Source organism: Ovis aries, chromosome 6 (genome assembly GCF_016772045.2).
Source record: "Ovis aries strain OAR_USU_Benz2616 breed Rambouillet chromosome 6, ARS-UI_Ramb_v3.0, whole genome shotgun sequence".
NCBI classification, from domain to species: domain Eukaryota; kingdom Metazoa; phylum Chordata; class Mammalia; order Artiodactyla; family Bovidae; genus Ovis; species Ovis aries.
The window spans coordinates 104,446,579-104,467,363 of record NC_056059.1 but is presented as its reverse complement, the minus strand read 5'-3'; the positions used below and the strand labels follow the sequence as shown (position 1 = coordinate 104,467,363).

Below are 20,785 nucleotides of genomic sequence, written 5' to 3'. Positions count from 1 at the left end.
TCAAGGACTAGCATAAACTTCGGCACCAATTCTGTACCATTTAGCAGCTTACACAGATGAGGGATGCATTTTTCCCTCCTTTATCAGTTTCCCTGCTTTGAGTCCCCCAGTAATCCACACACAAGCCAAAGTGATACAAATAAGTGGGACTGTGTCTCTCTTTCTCAAAACCCTCATGCTTGGGGTAAAAGCCACCTGACCCCTTTCCCCCTTTCTCTTTCTGGCCTCCTTGCTGGCCCTTGCAAGGTCCTGATGCTGCCAGCCCCCTCAGCCATCTCACTCCTCCCCCAAGAAGTCCACTGGCTTGCTGCCTCTCTTCTTCAGGTCTTTGCTCAAAGGTCCCATCCTCAGTCCCTTAACACCCAATTACCCTACCAGGTACTTATTAATATTAGAAGGAGGCTTATAGAGTGAAATAACCTGCTGAAATCTTATGGTAAGTGGCTGCGTGAATTAGGACACCAGCAGTGTGTGGCAGACAACAAGGAGCCCAACTCAAATCGCCCTAAGCAACGTGTTTTTCAGCACGTATAACTGAGGCCCAGTGGAATGTGGCTTCGGGCAGGGTTTGATCAGGCTTTGGCACCATTTCTTTGCTGTCCTTGCAGCTCTGGCTTCTCCAAGGATGGGCTTCATCTTTAGGTTGTCTTTCTTTGTGGCACCTAATGGCTTCTACATTTTGGGGCAGGAGTCATATGGCCACATCACACCAACCAAAGGCAGAGAATATCACTTTAGATAGCTTCTGGAAGGAAAAAGAAGAAAACTTTTCCTTTCCTGAACCCCCTAGAAAATCATCTCCCCAGTTTTCACGGGCTCTGATTAGTTCATATGCTCAGCCTGAGCCAACTATTTTTTTTGTTTTGTTTAAATTTCTTTATTTTAGTTGGAGGCTAATTACTTGAGCCAACTATTAAAGCCACCTGGAGACACGTGCTCCATCCCAAAGCCAAATTAAATGCAAAAGTGACTTTTAGAATGATTGATGGAGTATGATCTCTTTATTGCAAGAACAAACCAAAGTCCTGTGATATGTGGATATACATTTGCATAAGCAAAAGCGAGAAAGAATGGAGGAGCTAAATGAATCAGTGTGGTTATATGGCAGGTAGAGGAGACCCTAGGATGTTGAAAGGAGAGCCTCAAACATGTGTTTGTATTCTGTGATTTATTATAATGAGCTGGCATTACTTTCATTATGCAAATATTAAAGAATTTAAGAGTGGGGGAAATGAAACCAGATAAAAACCATCCATATTCTAAGATTCCAGAATTCCTTCCCAAGGGTACTGCTGTGTTTGGAACTGTACAGGTGTGGGGTGCAGAAACCACTCAGATGTCCATCTACTTTCACATACCTCACAGTCTAAAACTGGACTTGAATTTACTCGTTTGTTAGCACTAGAACTGAGGCAATGGGAGGGTGCAGGGATGGATTGGCCCCAGCTGGAGATGAGACTGGAGCCGCACCTTGGCAGGATAATGCTGCGAAGAGCAATGCTTACAGAAAATGCCCTCGTTGTTGTGTGGCAGTATGCTGTAACCATTTCTTTTTTTTTTCTTTTTGTAACCATTTCTTGTGTATTATTTCTCTGCCTTCTCCCAACAGCCCTCTGAGATGTATATTTTGTTATCATCATCCCCATTTTACAGATGAGAAAACCAAGCCTCAGGGAGCTTGGTATTTATATTGAGGACATAATAAAAATGTTAAAGTTCAGAGGCACTGGTCCAGAGAGTGGAGGCTTCTGATAAATAAATGAGACACGTGAGACCAGACTCCTTCTTTCAGGAAAATAGTGGGGGGGGGGTGTAAAGAGAGGCTACTCATGCCCTGAGGACACCTTATTCTGTGCACCTGCTCTGGCCAGTGGGGGCCTTAGTACGATACTGATGAACTGAGTAGGGAGGGGGCTTGAGGGTGGAAACCACTTTCTGTCCAGCCTAAAGTAATGGGAGCCGATGGGACATGGGGGTCAAGTACCCTAAGAGGGAAGGAAGAGGGACACAGAAGAAGGAGACAGGAGTTGTGGGGGTGAAAGGAGAAAAGAAAGTGTCAGAAGGAAAGTGGGAGGGGAAAAGGAGGAAAATCCAAATAGTCTGTATTGGTTCTCCAGGGAATCTGGGAACCTACCATCAACAGATGAAGGGGTACAGAAGATGTGGTTTAGCTATATAACAGAATACCACTCAGCCTTAGAAAAAGAATGAAAACTTGCCATTTGAATCGACATGGATGGACCTGGGGGGCCTTATGCTAAGTGTCGCCATGCTTTGCATTATCCTTGAACGTTATTCATCTTAGAGTTGAAAGTTTGTACCCTCTTACCAACCTTTCCCTATTTCCCCCTCCTCTAGCCCCTGGCACTTTTCTAACTCTCTGTTTCTATAAGTTTGGCTTTTTTTTTTTTTAGATTCCACATACAAGTGAGATCGTGCAGTATCTGTCCGTCTCTGTCTGACTTCTCACTTAGCATAATGCCCTCCAGGTCCAACCTTATTGTCCCAAATGGCAGAATGTCCTTCTTTCTCAAGGCTGAGTGAATTCCATGGGATGCACGTACCACACCTGGATCCTTTGATGTACACTTAGGTTGCTTCCATGCCTTCAGTTCAGTCTCTCAGTCGTGTCCAACTCTTGTGACCCCATGGACTGCAGCAGGCCTCCCTGGCCATCACCAACTCCCAGAGCTTGCTCAGACTCATGTCCACTGAGTCAGTGATGCCATCCCACCGTCTCATCCTCTGTCGTCCCCTTCTCCTCCCGCCTTCAGTCTTTCCCAGCATCAGGGTAATTTCCAATGAGTCAGTTCTTCACATCAGGTGGCCAAAGTATTGGAGTTTCAGCTTCAGCATCAGTCCTTCCAATGAATATTCAGGAGTGATTTCCTTTAGGACTGACTTGGGATGATGATTCCACTTATTATTATGATTCCATAGCTTGGCTACTTTCAATGATGTGACCAAAACAGACACTTCTAAAGTATCAAATAAATACAAATGTAAGTAAAAGTTCTAATATTTTCTTCCTGTACATCCCCCCCTTGCAGACCACAGTGTTAAATCAGACAGGAGATAACCCAGCTGCCTGCAGCTCTTGCTAACTGCTTTTTCTGATTCTCTGTCTCCAGGACACGTTCACATCACAGACTTCAACATAGCGACAGTCGTGAAAGGCGCAGAAAAGGCTTCCTCCATGGCCGGGACCAAGCCCTACATGGGTGAGTGTTCCAGGCCCCCTCAGGCCTCAGCGTTCCTCTCCTGCTACATCGCACCCCTCCCTCATCACGCCTCCCACCCTGACGCCAGACCCCAGCCATGCTCTCTCACACCTTTGGCTCTTACCTAAGCTGTCTGCCTTGCCCGGAAGACCTTCTCCTCCTCTGTTTTCTAGAGAATGCTTACTTAGTCAGAAAGGTTGGCTCAGTTCAGCTCAGTTCAGTTCAGTCGCTCAGTCGTGTCTGACTCTTTGTGACCCCATGAACCGCATCACACCAGGCCTCCCTGTCCATCACCAACTCCTGAAGTCCACCCAAACTCATGTCCGTTGAGTCAGAAATGCCCATCCAACCATCTCATCCTCTGTCATCCCGTTCTCTTCCTGCCCTCAATACTTCCCAGCATCAGGGTTTTTTCTAATGAGTCAGCTCTTCGTATCAGGTGGCCAAAGTATTGGAGTTTCAGCATCAACAGCAGTCCTACCAATGAACACCTAGGACTGATCTCCTTTAGGATGGACTGGTTTGATCTCTTTGCAGTCCAAGGGACTCTCAAGAGTCTTCTCCAACACCACAGTTCAAAAGCATCAATTCTTCGGTGCTCAGCTTTCTTAATAGTCCAACTCTCACATCCATACATGACCACTGGAAAAACCATAGCCTTGATTAGACGGACCTTTGTTGACAAAGTAATGTCTCTGCTTTTGAATATGCTGTCTAGGTTGGTCATAGCTTTCCTTCCAAGGAGTAAGCGTCTTTTAATTTCATGGCTGCAATCATCTGCAGTGATTTTGGAGCCCAAGAAAATAAAGTCTGACACTGTTTCCACTGTTTCCCCATCTATTTGCCATGAAGTGATGGGACCGGATGCCATGATCTTAATTTTCTGAATGTTGAGCTTTAAGCCAGCTTTTTCACTCTCTTCTTTCACTTTCATCAAGAGGCTCTTTAGTTCTTCTTCACTTTCTGCCATAAGGGTGGTATCATCTGCATATCTGAGATTATTGATATTTCTCCCAGCAATCTTGATTCCAGCTTGGCTCAAGCTTAGGAAAAAATAAACGACAAACCCTTCTTTTTCATTAAAGTCCAGCAGTGTTGCCAGAATAGTTTTGTTGTTGGTCATTGCAGGTCTATATTCTGAAGTACACATTGCTCTTCCAATGTAGTTTCAGGTTGGTTTTTCTGTAGGATTTTTGCTGGAAATGTCATATTGCACCGAGTCTTAGTTATGAGGGCTTCCCAGGTTGCTTAGTGTTAAAAAAAAAAAAACAAACTTGCCTACCAATGCAGGAGACGTAAGAGATATGGGTCTGAATCCTAGGTCGGGAAGATCTCCTGGAGGAGGGCATGAAAACCCACTTCAGTGTTCTTGCCTGGAAAATCCCATGGACAGAAAAGCTTGGTGGGCTGCAATCCATGGGATCACAAAGAGTCAGGTGTGACTGAAGTGACTTAGCACACACACACTGGGTCTTAGTCATGAGATATTCAGTTGCGGCATACGGGATCTAGTTCTCCCACCAGAGATGAAACCCAGACCCCCTGCATTGGGAACATGGAGTCGTAGCCACTGGACCACAAGGGAAGCTCCCGGAAATGTCTTTTGCTTTAATACACATTCTGTTCTTTCACTTTCTTTTCTTTGTTAAGGATCCCTATTACCTGAATGTTGGGTCTTCTTTGCCAGTCCTCAGCATTTGCCATTTTCAAATCTTTTGTCTCTCTTCCTATGTTCAAATTATTTCTCAATTTTTTATCTTTCTCTTTATTTTGAAGCAATCTCTGTTGTATCTGTTTTGTGTGCTTTCTCATGAAGTATTTATTTCTGAAATAATTTTCCTTTTGTTTCTAGTTTTTTCATGAGTCCTCTTATGAGATTTCTGAGTATCTAAATTGTAATTTACATGTTCTTTCATGTCTTGCATAATGTTAATGTCTATATTATTCATTCTTAATGTCTACATAGTTATCAATTGCGGATGACAAACCATGTCAAAACCTAGAAGTTTAGAACAGTAGCAATCTTTTATTATCACATCTGCCACTTGATTGAGTGGTTTTTCTGCTGGTTTTGGCTAGGCCCACTCATTCAGCTGCTGGACCAGCCTGCTGCTTCTAAGTCACTTCGGTTGTGTCCGACTCTGTGCAACCCCATAGATGGCAGCCCGCCAAGCTCCCCCATCCCTGGGATTCTCCAGGCAAGAACACTGGAGTGGGTTGGCATTGCCTTCTCCAATGCATGAAAGTGAAAAGTGAAAGTGAAGTCTCTCAGTCGTGTCCGACTCTTAGTGACCCCATGGACTGCAGACTACCAGGCTCCTCTGTCCATGGGATTTTCCAGGCAAGAGTACTGGAGTGGGACACCTGAAATGAACGGGCCCCTCTCTCTGAATGGTCTTTTCTCATCAAGGAGACTAGAGTGAACATGCTCACATGATGGCAGCAGTTTCAAGAAGGAAAACCCAACTCTCAAGTGCCTACCAACCCTCTCCTTGCTTTACATTTCCTGATGTCCAGTTGGCCAAAGCAAGTCACGTGACAAAGACCAGGGCCCACATGGGAGGGGACTGCATGGAGTGTGGGAACCTGATGGCCTGACTCATTGGGAACCGTTCATGAACAGCCCACCACACTGTCTTTTCTGAGGTACTTTCATTGTACAGTGTTGTTCTGCTTGCCATTGTCCTTTCTCTTACAATCACTTTGCATGGAATTTCACGTAATGTTGGTTTTCCTGGATCTTTAGAAGATGGTGTCGCTCAGGGTAGCTTCTCTAACCGACCTGACTCTTCTTCTATTGTTCATGTGACATGTCATGTCCCTAGGCAGCTTGCTACCTGGAATTTCCTGGCCCAGTCCTCTTGCCCACTTCCATCTGGACTTCCCCTTTCTTTCATCTGTAGGGCCCCCATCCTGCTTAGTTTTGATTTCACTCCCAGCAGTTTCTCCTTGGGATCCTTCCTAGAAGAGAGCTCTGGCTGGATTGATTGAAGGGATTTTGTGTCCCAGACTCCACCTTCTGCAGAACTCACCAAAAACACTTTTCATTCACCTGAGATGGGGCTGGACAAGCCTCTCCCTGTTTCAGCTGCTGTTCTCAGACTGGCTATTCTTCCCAGTCAATGTCTGCTGGCTCTTTTGGAGTTCTCTGTCCTCTGGTCCATCATCAGCTGTGTTATTTTTATACAGAAATCACTACCATAAAGGGCTTATCACTGTTGCTGGTTTGTTCCCATCTGCTTATATTTTGGGATTTGTGGGAACAACTTAGCTTTATAGTAAGTGTTGCCCATGGTTTTTGCTTTCTCTTGTATCTGCTCTGCCAGTTTATACGTGGATTGTGGAGATTCAAGAACTATGTCATCACGTCTCCAGAATTGACTCCTTGTGTTATTTATCATTAACTTAATAAATAGATTACATAAATGAAGTTTGACAATAAATAATAGTGAAACAATACTTTTTAGTATTTACTATGTGCCAGGCATTCTATCCATAAGCTTATTTAAGCCTCATAAACATGCATGCGTGCTTAGTCACTTCAGTTGTGTCTGACTCTTTGTGACCCTGGACTGTAGCCTGCCAGGCTTCTGTGTCCATAGGATTCTCCAGGCAAGAATTGTGGAATGGGTTGCCATGCCCTCCTCCAGGGGATCTTCCCGACCCGGGGATCGAACTCATGTCTCTTGTCTCCTGCATGTGCAGGCAGGTTCGTTACCACTAGCACCACCTGGGAAGCCATTCATAATCATGAAGTAGGCACAATTACTTATTCCCATTTTTAGAGTCAAGAAAATGGGTTGAGAGTTAGGTGACCTGCCCAGGTTGACATCAGGGGTGAGAGCAGAGCCAAGTCAGTGTGAACAGCAGAGGGTATACAAATGAGCAGATCTGTCTACTTCAGAGTCCCCTTGGGATGCTAAATACAGACCCAAATACAGCTTTCATTGTTGACGATCCTTCTGAAATCCCTTTCCAGAAGAATCCAGATCTGGGGCAGTTCTATCCAAGGAGGTCACTTCAGTATGATCCAACAGAGATCAGATGGGCAGGACTTAGAGATGGAGAATGGCAGTGAAGGAGGGGGCGAGGCTGCCTCCAGGCCTCTGGGTCTAGCAGCAGAGTGGATTCCAGGGAGGCTCCCATGCAGAGAACACCGCAGGAGGGGCGAGTGCAAGGGATGGTGGGAAGGATGGACTTGGCGGTGAAGTGTCTGTAGGAACGTCCGGACATTCAGATGTACTCCAAGCATCTGGAGAGTGATGTGGACTCAGTCTGTGCATTGAGAGTTACCATCATGGAGATGCAGCAAAGACAAGGCAGTGGGAGAGAAATCACTGATTCTTAGCTCAGGAGCATCTTGCCCGAAGGGGTGGAGAGAGGCCAGAAGAGGCATCATCCGCAGAGGGAACATGGAGGAGAGGGGAGAAGAATCTCCCACTTGGAGCGGACTCCATAATCCTATAGATTAGTTCCCACTACCTTTAGGCTATTTCTGAAAAGGAAATTGATCTCTACGAAATTGGGTTCTTGACCGCTGGAGAAGTTCAAGACAGTGTTCTCCCAATGCTGACCTTTCGGCCCCTGCTTTACCGCCATTCAGAGCAGAATTTCCTGGGTGCCTCAGCTTCTCAGTCCTGTCTAAGGCTCCTCTGTCCTGGCTCTTAGCCTTTGGGAAAGCAGGCCCGTAGTGACCCAGCTGGCCACTCTCTACAGTGGCCCCACCTTCCAAAGGGAGAAGAAAGCCGGACATGTATTGTGATCCCATCACATGTCTGTCATCGCGTTTCATCCCCAGAAGATCCACGAGGGTTTTCTATATCTCTCTCATTTTATATAAGAGTAAGCTGAGGCCCAGAGAGGTTAATTAACCTACGCTGAATCACACAACTGCCAAGGGATAGAGCCAGAATTTGAAGCCACATCTACATGAATCTGAAGTCCCTGCTTTTTAAAAAAAAATTTCAATGAAATATAGTTGATTTATGATGTTATGTTAGTTTCAGGTATACAACGAAGTGATTCAGTTACATATACATTTGGAAAGAGAATGTTAAAAAGTATTGTTTTAAACCTTCTCTTTTCTCATAGGTTATTACGACATGTTGAGTATAGTTCTCTTCATTATGTAGTAGATCCTTGTTGGTTATCTATTTTATATATAAGGTGAGGTAAGGTGAAGTCACTCAGTCATGTCTGACTCTTTGCAACCCTGTGGACTGTAACCTACTAGGCTTCTCCATCCATGGGATTCTCCAGGCAAGAATACTGGAGTGGATTGCCGTTTTAGTAGTGTGTATATGTTTATCCCAAACTCCTAATTTATCCCTCCCCCACTTTCCCTGGGTAACCATAAGCTTTTTATGTCTATAAGTCTATTTCTGTTTTGTAAATAAGTTTATTTGTATCTTTTTTTTTCTGCATATAAGCAATATCATATGGTATTTGTCTTTCTCTGTTGGGTTTATTTCACTTAGTTTGACAATGTCTAGGCCTATCAATGTTGTTGTAAAAAACATTATTTCATTCTTTATGTGAAGTAACGTTCCATAGTATATATACGGATATATAATATATACACACACCTCATCTTCTTTAGGTTTCCCAGGTGGTGCTAGTGGTAAAGAGGCTACCGACCAGTGCAGGAGACATGAGAGCTGTGGGTTCAATCGCTGGGTTGGGAAGATCCCCTGGAGGAGGGCATACCCACTCCAGTATTCTTGCCTTGAGAATCCCAGAGAGAGAGGAGCCTGGCGGCTATAGTCCATAGGGTCACAAAGAGTCAGACACGATGGAAGTGACTTAGCACACACGCATCTTCTTTATCCATTTGTCTGTTGATGGGCACTTGCTTCCAAAGTTCGTGCTTTTGCCACTATACCAAGTTGCCTTTTTGACACTGAGTTCTTGTATCAGAAAGCCACATTTCTCAGACAAGAGAAAAGTGGATTATCCCAGCTGTACCTGGGATTCTGGACTTCTGGGGTCCTTCTAATTAAGGGATCTTCGGTACTGAATTGATGAACAAATGTGCAGGAGAGGCTTTTGTGAGATTTGGAAAGCACAACTTATTTACCAAAACGAAATAATTTCAGAGACCATAGGGGTTGGCAGTGCCAGGCAATAGGAGGTTATAGGGAAGATGAGGGTGGGGGGAAAACTCTCTCAATCAAGTCACATCCTGCAGCTCCCAGGGCTGTAAATTCCTGCTACCAAGCGGCAGCTTTGTTGACTTCATTCACTATAGCTATTTGGTTCAAAGGCCCAATGACAGGTTCCCAGAATGTTCCAAACATGCATTCAGGGAATGGGCTGATGAGTAAGCTCCCAAAGGTTGCTCATGAAGAATGATCCCAGAAGAAACATTTGCATAGAGCTGAATTTTCATTAATTATAAAAGCAGATGGAATTCACAAACAGAGAAAAAAAGAACTCTCTGAAAGGTGCCAGATTAGAAGTAAAAAATGTTCCAGCAGCTGTCTGGGGCTTCAGTTTATTCGTCTCAAGTGAGATGAAGAACTGAGCATTCTTTCAGCAAACATGGAATGGGCCATGTCAGGAGTGCAGGGCTCAGAGTCAGGCACTGGGCCCCAGGGACTCAGCATCTTTGGGGCAGACAGCTGTGAAGGCCTGCATGTAAGCTGGTCCCTGTCAAGAAAGACTTCCCAGAATGGGACCATCTGAGTTAGACTCACAGGATGTGTTCACAGCTCACCTGCCGGGTGAGGGTAAGGAGAGGCCATTCCAGAGAGGCCATTCGAGGGGGTCATAAGATGGTGGTCTGGGAGACCATAGCAGTCCTGTTTTTTAATAGCTTTATAGAATTGGAGGAGGTGGGAGGGAGAGACGAGACAGACCAAAGCAACCAGGGTCTTGAATGCCATGATAAGGGTCATGGAATGAACAGAAATGCCAATGCTGGAGACGGTCATCACCAGACTCATGGGATCAGCCTCAAGCGTATCCTGGGAGCAGCAGACAGATAACTGGGCTTGCCAGGAATGGGTCCCGATGAAGCGTGGGCTTCAGCATGGGGCGGTTTGAGTATCTTCTGCTTAGAAACTAGGTGAATTTAGATAAATTTCATTATCCAGTATAAGGTACATAAAGCTCCAATACTTTGGCCACCTGATGCAAAGAACTAACTCATTTGGAAAAGACCCTGATGCTGGGAAAGATTGAAGACAGGAGGAGAACAGACGGCAGAGGGCAAGATGGTTGGATGGCATCACCGACTCAATGGACATGAGTTTGAGCAAACTCTGGGAGATAGTGAAGGACAGGAAAGCCTGGTGTGCTGCAGTCCATGAGGTCGCAAAGAGTCAGACATGACTGAGCAACTGAACAACAGCATCAGACCTTCTGTATTTCCTCAGCCAGTTAAGCTTCCCCTGCTTTTCCTCTTATGCAGACAAGTGAGATCCTACTTGTCCACACTGGAGCAGTATCTTACATACTTTGATGAAACCAGTCTTCTGTTGCTATTAATGCTATTTGTATCACCAAATAAAAAGAAATTATCAGATTGACACAGCAGTTTCATTTCATCTCAAATTAATATGTGTGTGACACCTGATTTCATCTGCCAAGGTATAAAGCCAAAGGAACATGAATTACCCTAAGGGATACAGCAGAGGCCAGTCATCCTGCTTATCTCTGCTTTTCACAGCTTTTCTGCAAACTCTAATCAAAGAATGATGATGGAACTCTGAATCATCTGGGGACATGTACAACATGTCTATCCGTTAGTTGGTCTTTCATTTATGGATGTATTTCATTTCTCATTCGGTGATGAATTGATACAATAATAACTAGCTCATATCTATTTGGAATTTGCTCTGCATCAGCCCTTGTTCTAAATGACTCCCATATGTTATCTCACTATGGGGTAAAGGCTATTATTATCCCAGGGGATCTGAGACATATGCAGAGGCTAAGTGCTTGTCCAGTGATGAACAGCAAAGGTGGCCACTGAGATTCAAAGCCAGGATTGTGTGACTTCAAACTCTTTGCTATTCTGATTCCTTGAGCATCTCTGTCTAGACCAGCTTCATGCTAATCCCTGAGGTTTTAACCCTGACCTAGTCATATCCTTGTTTAAAGACCTCAGAATCCAGTGAGGGCAATGGGCATGCATATCCTTAGTTACAATATGGCCTGATCAGTGCTGTAGGGGACGAACAGACAAGGGTTTGGTAAGAATCCAGAACAGTGATATACTTGGCCAGGAGAGGGGGAAAGAAGGGAACTGAGGATCAAGAAGGGACTTGATGAACATTCCACAGTGGGTGTAAAATTTGGTCTGGGTTTTGAAGTATAAATAGGAGTTCATGATTATAAAAATCAGGTAAAGATTATCAGGCAAGTCATTGAAGATTTAAAATAAATCATGTTCTATTTTTTCCTTTTGGCATGTACTCAGTTGCTCAGTCATGTCTGACTCTTGCCAACCCTATGGATTTTAGCCCACCAGGCTCCTCTGTCCTTGGGATTTTCCAGGCAAGCATATTGGAGTAGGTTACACAAAAGGCATAATAAAACAGTGGCCAAAATATGAGGAAACTGGAACCTAATTTTTTATAAATTTTTCATGCTAAGAAGTTTGACTTTTATTCTAGAGTATACAGAAAAATTTGGAGTGATTTTAATTAAGTAATTTGAACATATGCATGACAATAAAACAATGTTATATTGCATTTATAGAGCACGTACTTTGTGCTTAATAAATACATGCAGAACTTCAATTTTTTCTTCTCGATAACATGATGTGGCAGATATACTTATTCCTTTTTACAGATGAGGAAAATCGAGGCAAAAAATAACAGGTCAGACAGCTTGCTTGAGGCTGTCATGGCAGCAAGCCTAGCCTGAATCATCGCCACATTCACACATTCCGTCTCTTTGTTTCATTGATTCTACTGACTTAGAAAAGTGTTTCAGGAGCAGATTCAGTTCAGTTCAGTTCAGTTGCTCAGTCGTGTCCGACTCTTTGCAACCCCATGAACTGCAGCACTCCAGGCCTCCCTGTCCATCACCAGCACTCGGAGTTTACCCAAACTCATGTCCATCAAGTGAGTGATGCCATCCAACCATCTCCTCCTCTGTTGTCCCCTTCTCTTCCTAACCTCAATCTTTCCCAGCATCAGGGTCTTTTCAAATGAGTCAGCTGTTCACATCAGGTGGCCAAAGTATTGGAGTTTCAGCTTCAATGTCAGTCCTTCCAATGAACACCCAGGACTGATCTCCTTTAGGATGGACTGGTTGGATCTCCTTGTAGTCCAAGGGACTTCTCAAGAGTCTTCTCCAACACCACAGTTAAAAGCATCAATTCTTCAGCTCTCAGCTTTCTTTATAGTCCAACTCTCACATCCATACGTGACCAAGGCAAAACCATAGCCTTGACAAGATGGACCCTTGTTGGCACAGTAATGTCTCTGCTTTTTAATATGCTGTCTAGGTTGGTCATAACTTTCCTTCCAAGGAGTAAGCGTCTTTTAATTTCATGGCTGCAATCACCATCTGCAGTGATTTTGGAGCCCAAAAAAGTAAAGTCAGCCACTGTTTCCACTGTTGCCCCATGTATTTTCCATGAAGTGATGGTGCTGGATGCCAGGATCTTCATTTTCTGAATGTTGAGCTTTAAGCCAACTTTCTCACTCTCCACTTTCACTTTCATCAAGAAGCTCTTTAGTTCTTCACTTTCTGCCATCAGGGTGGTGTCATCTGCATATCTGAGGTGATTGATATTTCTCCCAGCAATCTTGATTCCAGCCTGTGCTTCATCCAGCCCAGTGTTTCTCATGATGTACTCTGCATATAAGTTAAATAAGCAGGGTGACAATATACAGCCTTGATGTACTCCTTTTCCTATTTGGAACCAATGTTGTTCCATGTCCAGTTCTAACTCTTGCTTCCTGACCTGCATACAGATTTCTCAAGAGGAAGGTCAGGTGGTCTGATATTCCCATCTCTTGAAGAATTTTCCACAGTTTATTGTGATCCACACAGTCAAAGGCTTTGGCATAGTCAATAAAGCAGAAACATATGTTTTTCTGGAATTCTCTTTCTTTTTCCATGATCCAGCAGATGTTGGCGATTCGATCTCTGGTTCCTCTGCCTTTTCTAAAACCAGCTTGAACATCAGGAAGTTCACAGTTCAAGTATTGCTGAAGCCTGGCTTGGAGAATTTTGAGCATTACTTTACTAGCATGTGAGATGAGTGCAATTGTGCGGTAGTTCGAGCATTCTTTGGCATTGCCTTTCTTTGGGATTGGAGTGAAAACGGACCTTTTCCAGTCCTGTGGCCACTGCTGAGTTCTCCAAATTTGCTGACATATTCAGTGCAGGAGCAGGTGGGTGAGATTAAACAGCCCCAGCCTAGGGTGCATGAGGGACTGTCATTAGTCCAGACAGCGAGGAAAGAGGATCAGAAAGAAGAGGAAGATTCTGGAAGGGAACAATGATGAATCAAGAGTTAATCAAATCATCAAAGCATGGGCTTCCCAGGTGGCACTAATGGTGAAGAATCTGCCTGCCAGTGCCAGAGACATAAGAGATGTAGGTTCAATCCCTGGATCGGGAAGATCTCCTAGAGTAGGGAAGAGCATCCCATTGCAGTAACCTTGCCTGGAAAATTACATGGGCAGAGGAGCCTGGCAGGCCACAGAATGTAGGGTTGCAGAGAGTCAGACATACCAGAGCAACTGAGCATCAAAGCGTAGACTGATTTCTGACTCTTGAAATTGAGTATTCCATCAGCAGAGAGTGGGAGCCCAGGAGAAGGGGCAGTTGGAGAGGGGGGCTTTGGCTTGGACATAGTAAGAATGCCATGCCTGTGGGGCTTCTGGGTGGAGGTGTCCAGATCTGGCCATTCTGCTGGCTGGGATGTGCAAACTGAAGTGAGGCTCAGTGGACAGGAGGCCTGGGCTCTGGTCCCAGTTGGGCTGGAAGCCATGGAACGCCTCCAATAGGCTTCAGCTTCCTCACCTACAAAATGTAGGGGAGAAAGGAAATGACCTTGAAGGTCCCCTCTAGGCTGAAATGTTGTAATTCTATGTTCCCAGTCCAGAAGGACACAATTACCTGTGGAAGCCAATCCTGGAAGCCAGTCAACTTGTAAGCTAGACATTGAATAGCGTGTCACACTCCACTGCAGCAATCAAAGCCTTCAGGAATATTCATAGAGCTAAAGCAGCAGGCTAATAATTATAACTTAGGAGGTTTCTGGGAGTTTTTCCATATTTTTAGTCTAATGAGGAAGTAACTCTGCGTGGTGAGCCGAAGGTGGCAAAACCCACCAAAGGCAAATTTTCATTGCCTTGAGGCGATCTCTTTCATTCGACACCCCATGTACTTGCTTTTCTGGAAGGCCAATTCTCTGATGCCCCTTGGAATCCAGACTCACTTTCCATTTAAAACCTGCATTGGCAGAATTGCTCAGCTGCTGCTAGAAATGGTTGATGGGAGGTAGGCTGATCTTTCCATGCCACTGGGTCATGCTGGAGAAGCCACTTCCATGGAGCCTGGTGTCAGCCCAGGGTATTCATTCGTGGGCTCACAAGTATCCACAGAGCATTCAGCATTCACTGGGCACCGTGAAGGACCCTGGAGATGTAGCGAGGAAGGCTGCTGCTGGGGCATTGTGATTCAAGAGCCACTTTTATTAATGAGCATGTTAACAGCAAACTACACATTCTTTCAGATTATGTCAAAACCTTGATTTCCTAAATTTAGCATTCCTAGACCTTCATAAACATTCTTGATTTTGGTTCCAATTGAATTTGCAGATTTAATGCATTGACTTTGGAGAGGTTTTGTACTATAAGACATGTAAAGTGGATACTTATATACTACATGCTAAGTCATTTCAGTCTTGTCTGACTCTTTGCAACCCTATGAACTATAGCCCACAGGCTCCTCTGTCCATGGGATTCTCCAGGCAAGAATACTGGAGTGGGTTGCCTGCCCTCCTCGAGGGGATCTTCCCCACCCAGATATCAAACCTGCATCTCCTGTGTCTCCTGCATTGGCAGCCGGGTTCTTTACCGCCTGACATATATAGTGTGTGTGTGCGTATATTTTTTATGATACATTATTTTTCTTTTCAGCATACACATACAGGTGGTATAACATGGTGGGAAATGTCTGGATATTGAAGGAGACAGAGCAAGGCTCCGGTCATCATTCTGGATGACACTGGAGAATGGGGAAAGCCAGGCTTCTGATGAGGCTTGGGACCTTGGTAGGTCTGTCACCTCTCCAAGCCTGGCTTCCTCTTCAGTTCAGTGGTGTCCGACTCTTTGCGACCCCATGGAATGCAGCACGCCAGGCTTCCCTTCCATCACCAACTCCTAGAGCTTGCTCAAGCTCATGTCCATCGAGTCAGTGAGACCATACAACCATCTCATCCTCTATTGTCTCCTTCCCTTCCTTCCTTCAATCTTTTCCAGCATCAGGGCCTTTTCCAGTGGAGTCAGTTTTTCACATCAGATGGCCAAAGTATTGGAGCTTCAGCATCAGTCCTTCCAATGAATATTTAGGACTAATTTCCTTTAGGATGGACTGGTTTGATCTCCTTGCAGTTCAAGGGACTCTCAAGAGTTTTCTCCAACAGCACAGTTCAAAAGCATCAGTTCTTTGGCGCTCAGTTTTCTTTATGCTCCAGCTCTCACATCCATACATGACCACTGGGAAAACCATAGCTTTGCTTCCTCAGATGGAGATAATTATCATTTTCACCTCCCAAGGTCCTTCTGAGGTTTAAAGGAGATCATGCACGTGCAGCTGCAGATAATGCTCCATAAATATTAGCTTCCCTGAGGAGTAAATAACAGAGGTAAAGAAACCTGAAGAGCTTCTAGCGCACGGTAGATGCTCAGTCAATGGCACATTAATAACACAGCTCTTAGCGTTGTAAAGAAAGCGCTGGCTTTCTTTACTCATGCTAACAGTGGGACAGCTGTATGAGTCCCCTCTCGAAAGTTGTCAGAACAGCGTTCCACACTCTTCCACTCACCACCTAGATGGCCCTGAACTTGCCCCTTTACCTCTCTGTGTCTCTTTTTTCTTCATCTGTGGTTCAGGGTGCTTTAAGGATGTGTGCTCAATGGTGTCCGACTCTTTGCGACCCCATGGACTATAGCCCTCCAGGCTCCACTGTCCATGGAATTTTCCAGGCAAGAATACTGGAGCAGGTTGCCATTTCTTACTCCAGGGGATCTTCCCAACCCAGGGATCGAAACTGTGTTTCTTGTGCCTCCTGCATTGGCCTTCTCTGTGTCCCAAATCTCTCCTTTCCCTTATAAAGTCATCAGACACTGAATCTAGGAAGGGTCCACCCTGAATCCAGGATGATTTTTATCTTGATGTCCTTAATTACACCTGCAGATTCCCTATTTCTGAATAAGGCCCTGTTTACAAATACTGGAGGTTAGTACTTGGACATAGTCTTTTGCGGACACTATTCACCTTCCCTGGTGGCTCAGGTGGTAAAGAATCTGCCTGCAATGTGGGAGACCTGGGTTGGATCCCTGGATCAGGAAGATCCCCTGGAGAAAAGAATGGCTACTCACTCCAGTATTTTTTGCCTGGAGAAGTCCATGGCCAGAGGAGCCTGGCGGGCTACATTCCGTGGGTTCACAACGAGTCAGACATGACTGAGCAACTAACATTTTCACTTTCATTCACCCAAATACACCCCTTCATGTCTCTACCTCCTCATCTGGAATGTGAAGATCATTGTAGCACTTGTTTTATTGGGTGACCAGGAGGATGAAGGGAGCTATATGTGTAAAATCCTTAACACAGTACCTAGCAAACTGTTTCCACACTCATTCATTCGTACCTGAAATAATGGTGACAGGTGTGTGTCTTGTACCTGTCCTTCAAGTTCTAACGCTCTATGATGCCCTCACTTCTAAGCACTGGTTCCAGGGCACTACAGCAGTCATTTTGGTGGCATGTGGATTGTGACATAAATGTTGTTTATGTTCTTTCAGCGCCAGGTGTGCAGGGGAAGGGAGATTGTCACCTTCTCTGGGAGTGGAGTCACAGGCTGCAAATAGTTGTCACTTGGCTGGTCAGGACAGCCAAGACAGAACTGGTCGGATGCTGCTTCTACCATGAATTCCAGATGGGCTTGGGGCAGCCACACATGACAAGGCTTTATGGGCACAGCTGGACACACAGCCTCTCCTGTAGTCCTGGGTGTGTCCCTGCTTCTGGCCCTGTCTGAGCACGTGGGCCGGGCCAGCAGCTGTCAAAGTCCTGGTTCTGCACAGGCCAGCACGACTGTCTCCTTCTTTATCAGAACCCTTTGCACAGAGGGAAGGACAAGTACACAGATTAGGGTTCAGGGAAGGAAGCCCCTTTGAGTTGGAGCCCAGCCTCAGGCTCCCAGGGTGGGATGCAGAATAGCACAGCTCAGTGCCCTGAGAAGCCAGGAAATCAAATGTTCGCTCACCAGATGTTTACTAAACAGGTACAACTACCACCTTTGAATTCAGGTTGATTTAGGATGGATAGGAAGGGGCAGATGGAAGGATGCCCAGAATGCCAAGCTCAGAGGGTCTGAAGACTGATGAGTCATGAGGCTGAGGAGGTTGGAATTTAGGACAGTCCCCAGGCTGACTGGGTGGTCAGTGAGAAGCTGAGTTTGATGAAGAGAGGACATTTGAATAACAATTCTACTAATAAAAACCATGCCCAATATTTCCAGAGCACCCACAATGGACCAGCCTGGCATCGGGCTTAGCTCTTAGCCAGCATTTTTCCTTAATCCTCATAAGAACCCTGTGAATAGAAGGTTTATTATTGCTCATGCTTTATAAACTGAAGCAAAGAGAACATGTTAACCCAGCTGCAATCACACCAACCTTCTTCCTGTTCCCCAACACACATACCAGTTGGTGAGGCTCAAATAAACCAAAATGACATTTCCCCGAACTCCCAATAACATCTTCCCCTACATCTTCAATGTAGACTGATTATTCTTTTGTACCCAAACACTGCTGCAAAACTCACTTCAAACTGGAATTTGACCGGTATGTAAGGCGCACCTCAGCTCTGCACTCCTCTGCTGTGCTCTGCTGTCCCTCTCTGAACCTCTTCAGGAAAGCATGACAAATGATAATATGACCCTGGGGGTTGTCGTGAGGAGGAAAGGAGAATACGAAATAACGGGAGTGGGTTGCTGGAGGGCAGCTGGAATTTGGCTGAGGGTCAGGTTCATTGATGATAAGAGTTGGACCATAGAGAAAGCTGAGTGCTGAAGAATTGATGCTTTTGAACTGTGGTGCTGGAGAAGACTCTTGAGAGTCCCTTAGACTGTGAGGAGATCAAATCAGTCAATCGTAAAGGAAATCAGTCCTGAATATTCATTGGAAGGACTGATGCTGAAGCTGAAGCTCCAATACTTTGGCCATCTGATGCAAAGAACTGACTCAATGGAAAAGACCCTGATGCTGGGAAAGATTAAGGGCAGGAGGAAAAGGGGACAACAGAGGATGAGATGGTTGGATGGCATCACTGTCTCAATGGACTTGAGTTTGAGCAAGCTTCAGGAGATGGTGAAGGGCAGGAAAGCCTGGCATGCTACAGTCCATGGGGTCACAGTCAGACACGACTGAGTGACTAAACAACAATAGGTTCAGGTGTCCAGCTGCCCATCTAGAGCCCAGATTCAAGCATCCATTGTCTACCCTCATCTGCTTCACCTGGCCCTTCCTGCCCCTACACCATCTGAATGCCAGTCTGAAAACTGAGTTGAGATGTTTTTAATCACAACATGTCCTGGTTCCCCATGACAGAGCTTGGCTGCTCTGACACCTGTAAAATGGAATTACATCTGTAAATTAATTTTCTAGAAATGACCTGCATTTCCCAAGACTTTCCCGAAGCCAGTGTGAGCAATTAAAGCTTGAGATGCATTCCTGGCCTGGTGAGTCGGGGGTGAGGCAGTGATGAACCCACCTCCCAGCAGCTTAGGAAGCAGCAGGACCCCAGGGAACCCCAGGACAGCTGCATCCCCCTGAGGAGTGAGGGTCCATCCCTCTGGGGGCTCTGCCCTCCACTGGTTTATTACAGAGGTAAAATTCACATAACATAAAATGAACTGTTTGTAAGCAAATGAAGTGGCATTTAGTAAATTCACCACATTGTGTAGCCACCAGCTCTGTCTAGTTCAAGAACATTCATCATCCCAGAGGAAACCCAATGAGCAGTTGTGCCCCATCCCCCCACCAGCCCCTGGCAACCCCTGATCGGCCTTCTGTCTCTGTGCATTTACTTATTCTGGATACTTTGTACTGATTCCCACCTATGCTGAAATAACGTTGTCCTGAGACTGGCACCAGGCACCAAGGGCTCTAACCATTCTGGTTGTTGGGACATCTGACCTGGTGTTGGTGCCAAAGCAGACTGACATTCACCTAGCTTCTCAGCCCCTTAGGAGTGAACCAAATCTGGCCTCTGTACCCCAACACCAAGTTAAATCTCAGGGACAGAGTTTTGGGTGGAGTAGGAAAGAATAGCTTAACTGCTTTGCTGGATGAATCACAAGCTGGAATCAAGATTGCCGGGAGAAATAGCACAACCTCCGATATACAGATGATAGCACTCTAATGGAAGAAAGTGAAGAGAAACTAAAGAGCCTCTCAATGACAGGGAAAGAGGAGAGTGAAAAGGCTGGCTTAAAACTCAGCATTCAAAAAACTAAGATCGTGGCATCAGGTCCCATCAGTTCAGTTCAGTTCAGTTGCTCAGTCGTGTCCGACTCTTTGTGACCCCATGAATAGCAGTATGCCAGGCCTCCCTGTCTATCACCAACTCCCGGAGTTCACTCAGACTCACATCCATCGAGTCAGTGATGCCATCTAGCCATCTCATCCTCTGTCATCCCATCACCTCATGGCAAATAGAAGGGGAAAAAGTGGACACAATGACAGATTTTATTTTCTTGGGCTCCAAAGTCACTGCAGATGGTGACTTCAGCCATGAAATTAAAAGGTGCTTGGTCCTTGGAAGTAAACCTATGACAAACCTAGACAGTGTATTAGGAAGCAGAGGCATCACTTTGCTGACAAAGGTCCATATGCTGCTAAGTCGCTTCAGTCGTGTCCAACTCCGTGCAGCCCCATAGACAGCAGCCTACCAGGCTCTGCCGTCCCTGGGATTCTCCAGGCAAGAACACTGGAGTGGGTTGCCATTTCCTTCACCAATGCATGAAAGTGAAAAGTGAAAGTGGAGTCCCTCAGTCGTGTCCGACTCTTAGTGACCCCATGGACTGCAACCCACCAGGCTCCTCCACCAATGGGATTTTCCAGGCAAGAGTACTGGAGTGGGGTGCCATTGCCATATAGTCCAAGTTATAATTTTTCCAGTTATCATGTACAGATGTGAGAGCTGGACCAGAAGGCTGAGCGCCAAAGAATTCATGCTTTTGAATGGGTGGTGCTGGGCAAGACTCTTGAGAGTCCCTTGGACAGCAAAGAGATCAAATCAGTCAATTCTAAAGGAAATCAGTCCTGAATATTCATTGGAAGGACTGATGCTAAAGCTGAAGCTCC

General features: G+C 45.4%; 1 protein-coding gene across 2 annotated transcripts in view; it reads left to right on the top strand.

Moving 5' to 3' along the window:
* The window catches only part of STK32B (serine/threonine kinase 32B), a 383,574-nt gene that overhangs the window by 320,869 nt on the left and 41,920 nt on the right, over positions 1-20,785 (top strand). The window contains exon 6 of one of the 2 annotated variants that reach the window (XM_004009989.6): positions 3,132-3,221. The exons of the other annotated variant lie outside the window; for it this stretch is intronic. Within the exon in view, the coding sequence (XP_004010038.1) occupies positions 3,132-3,221 (90 nt within the window). The remainder of the gene's footprint in view (positions 1-3,131; positions 3,222-20,785) is intronic. 2 annotated transcript variants of the gene reach the window in all.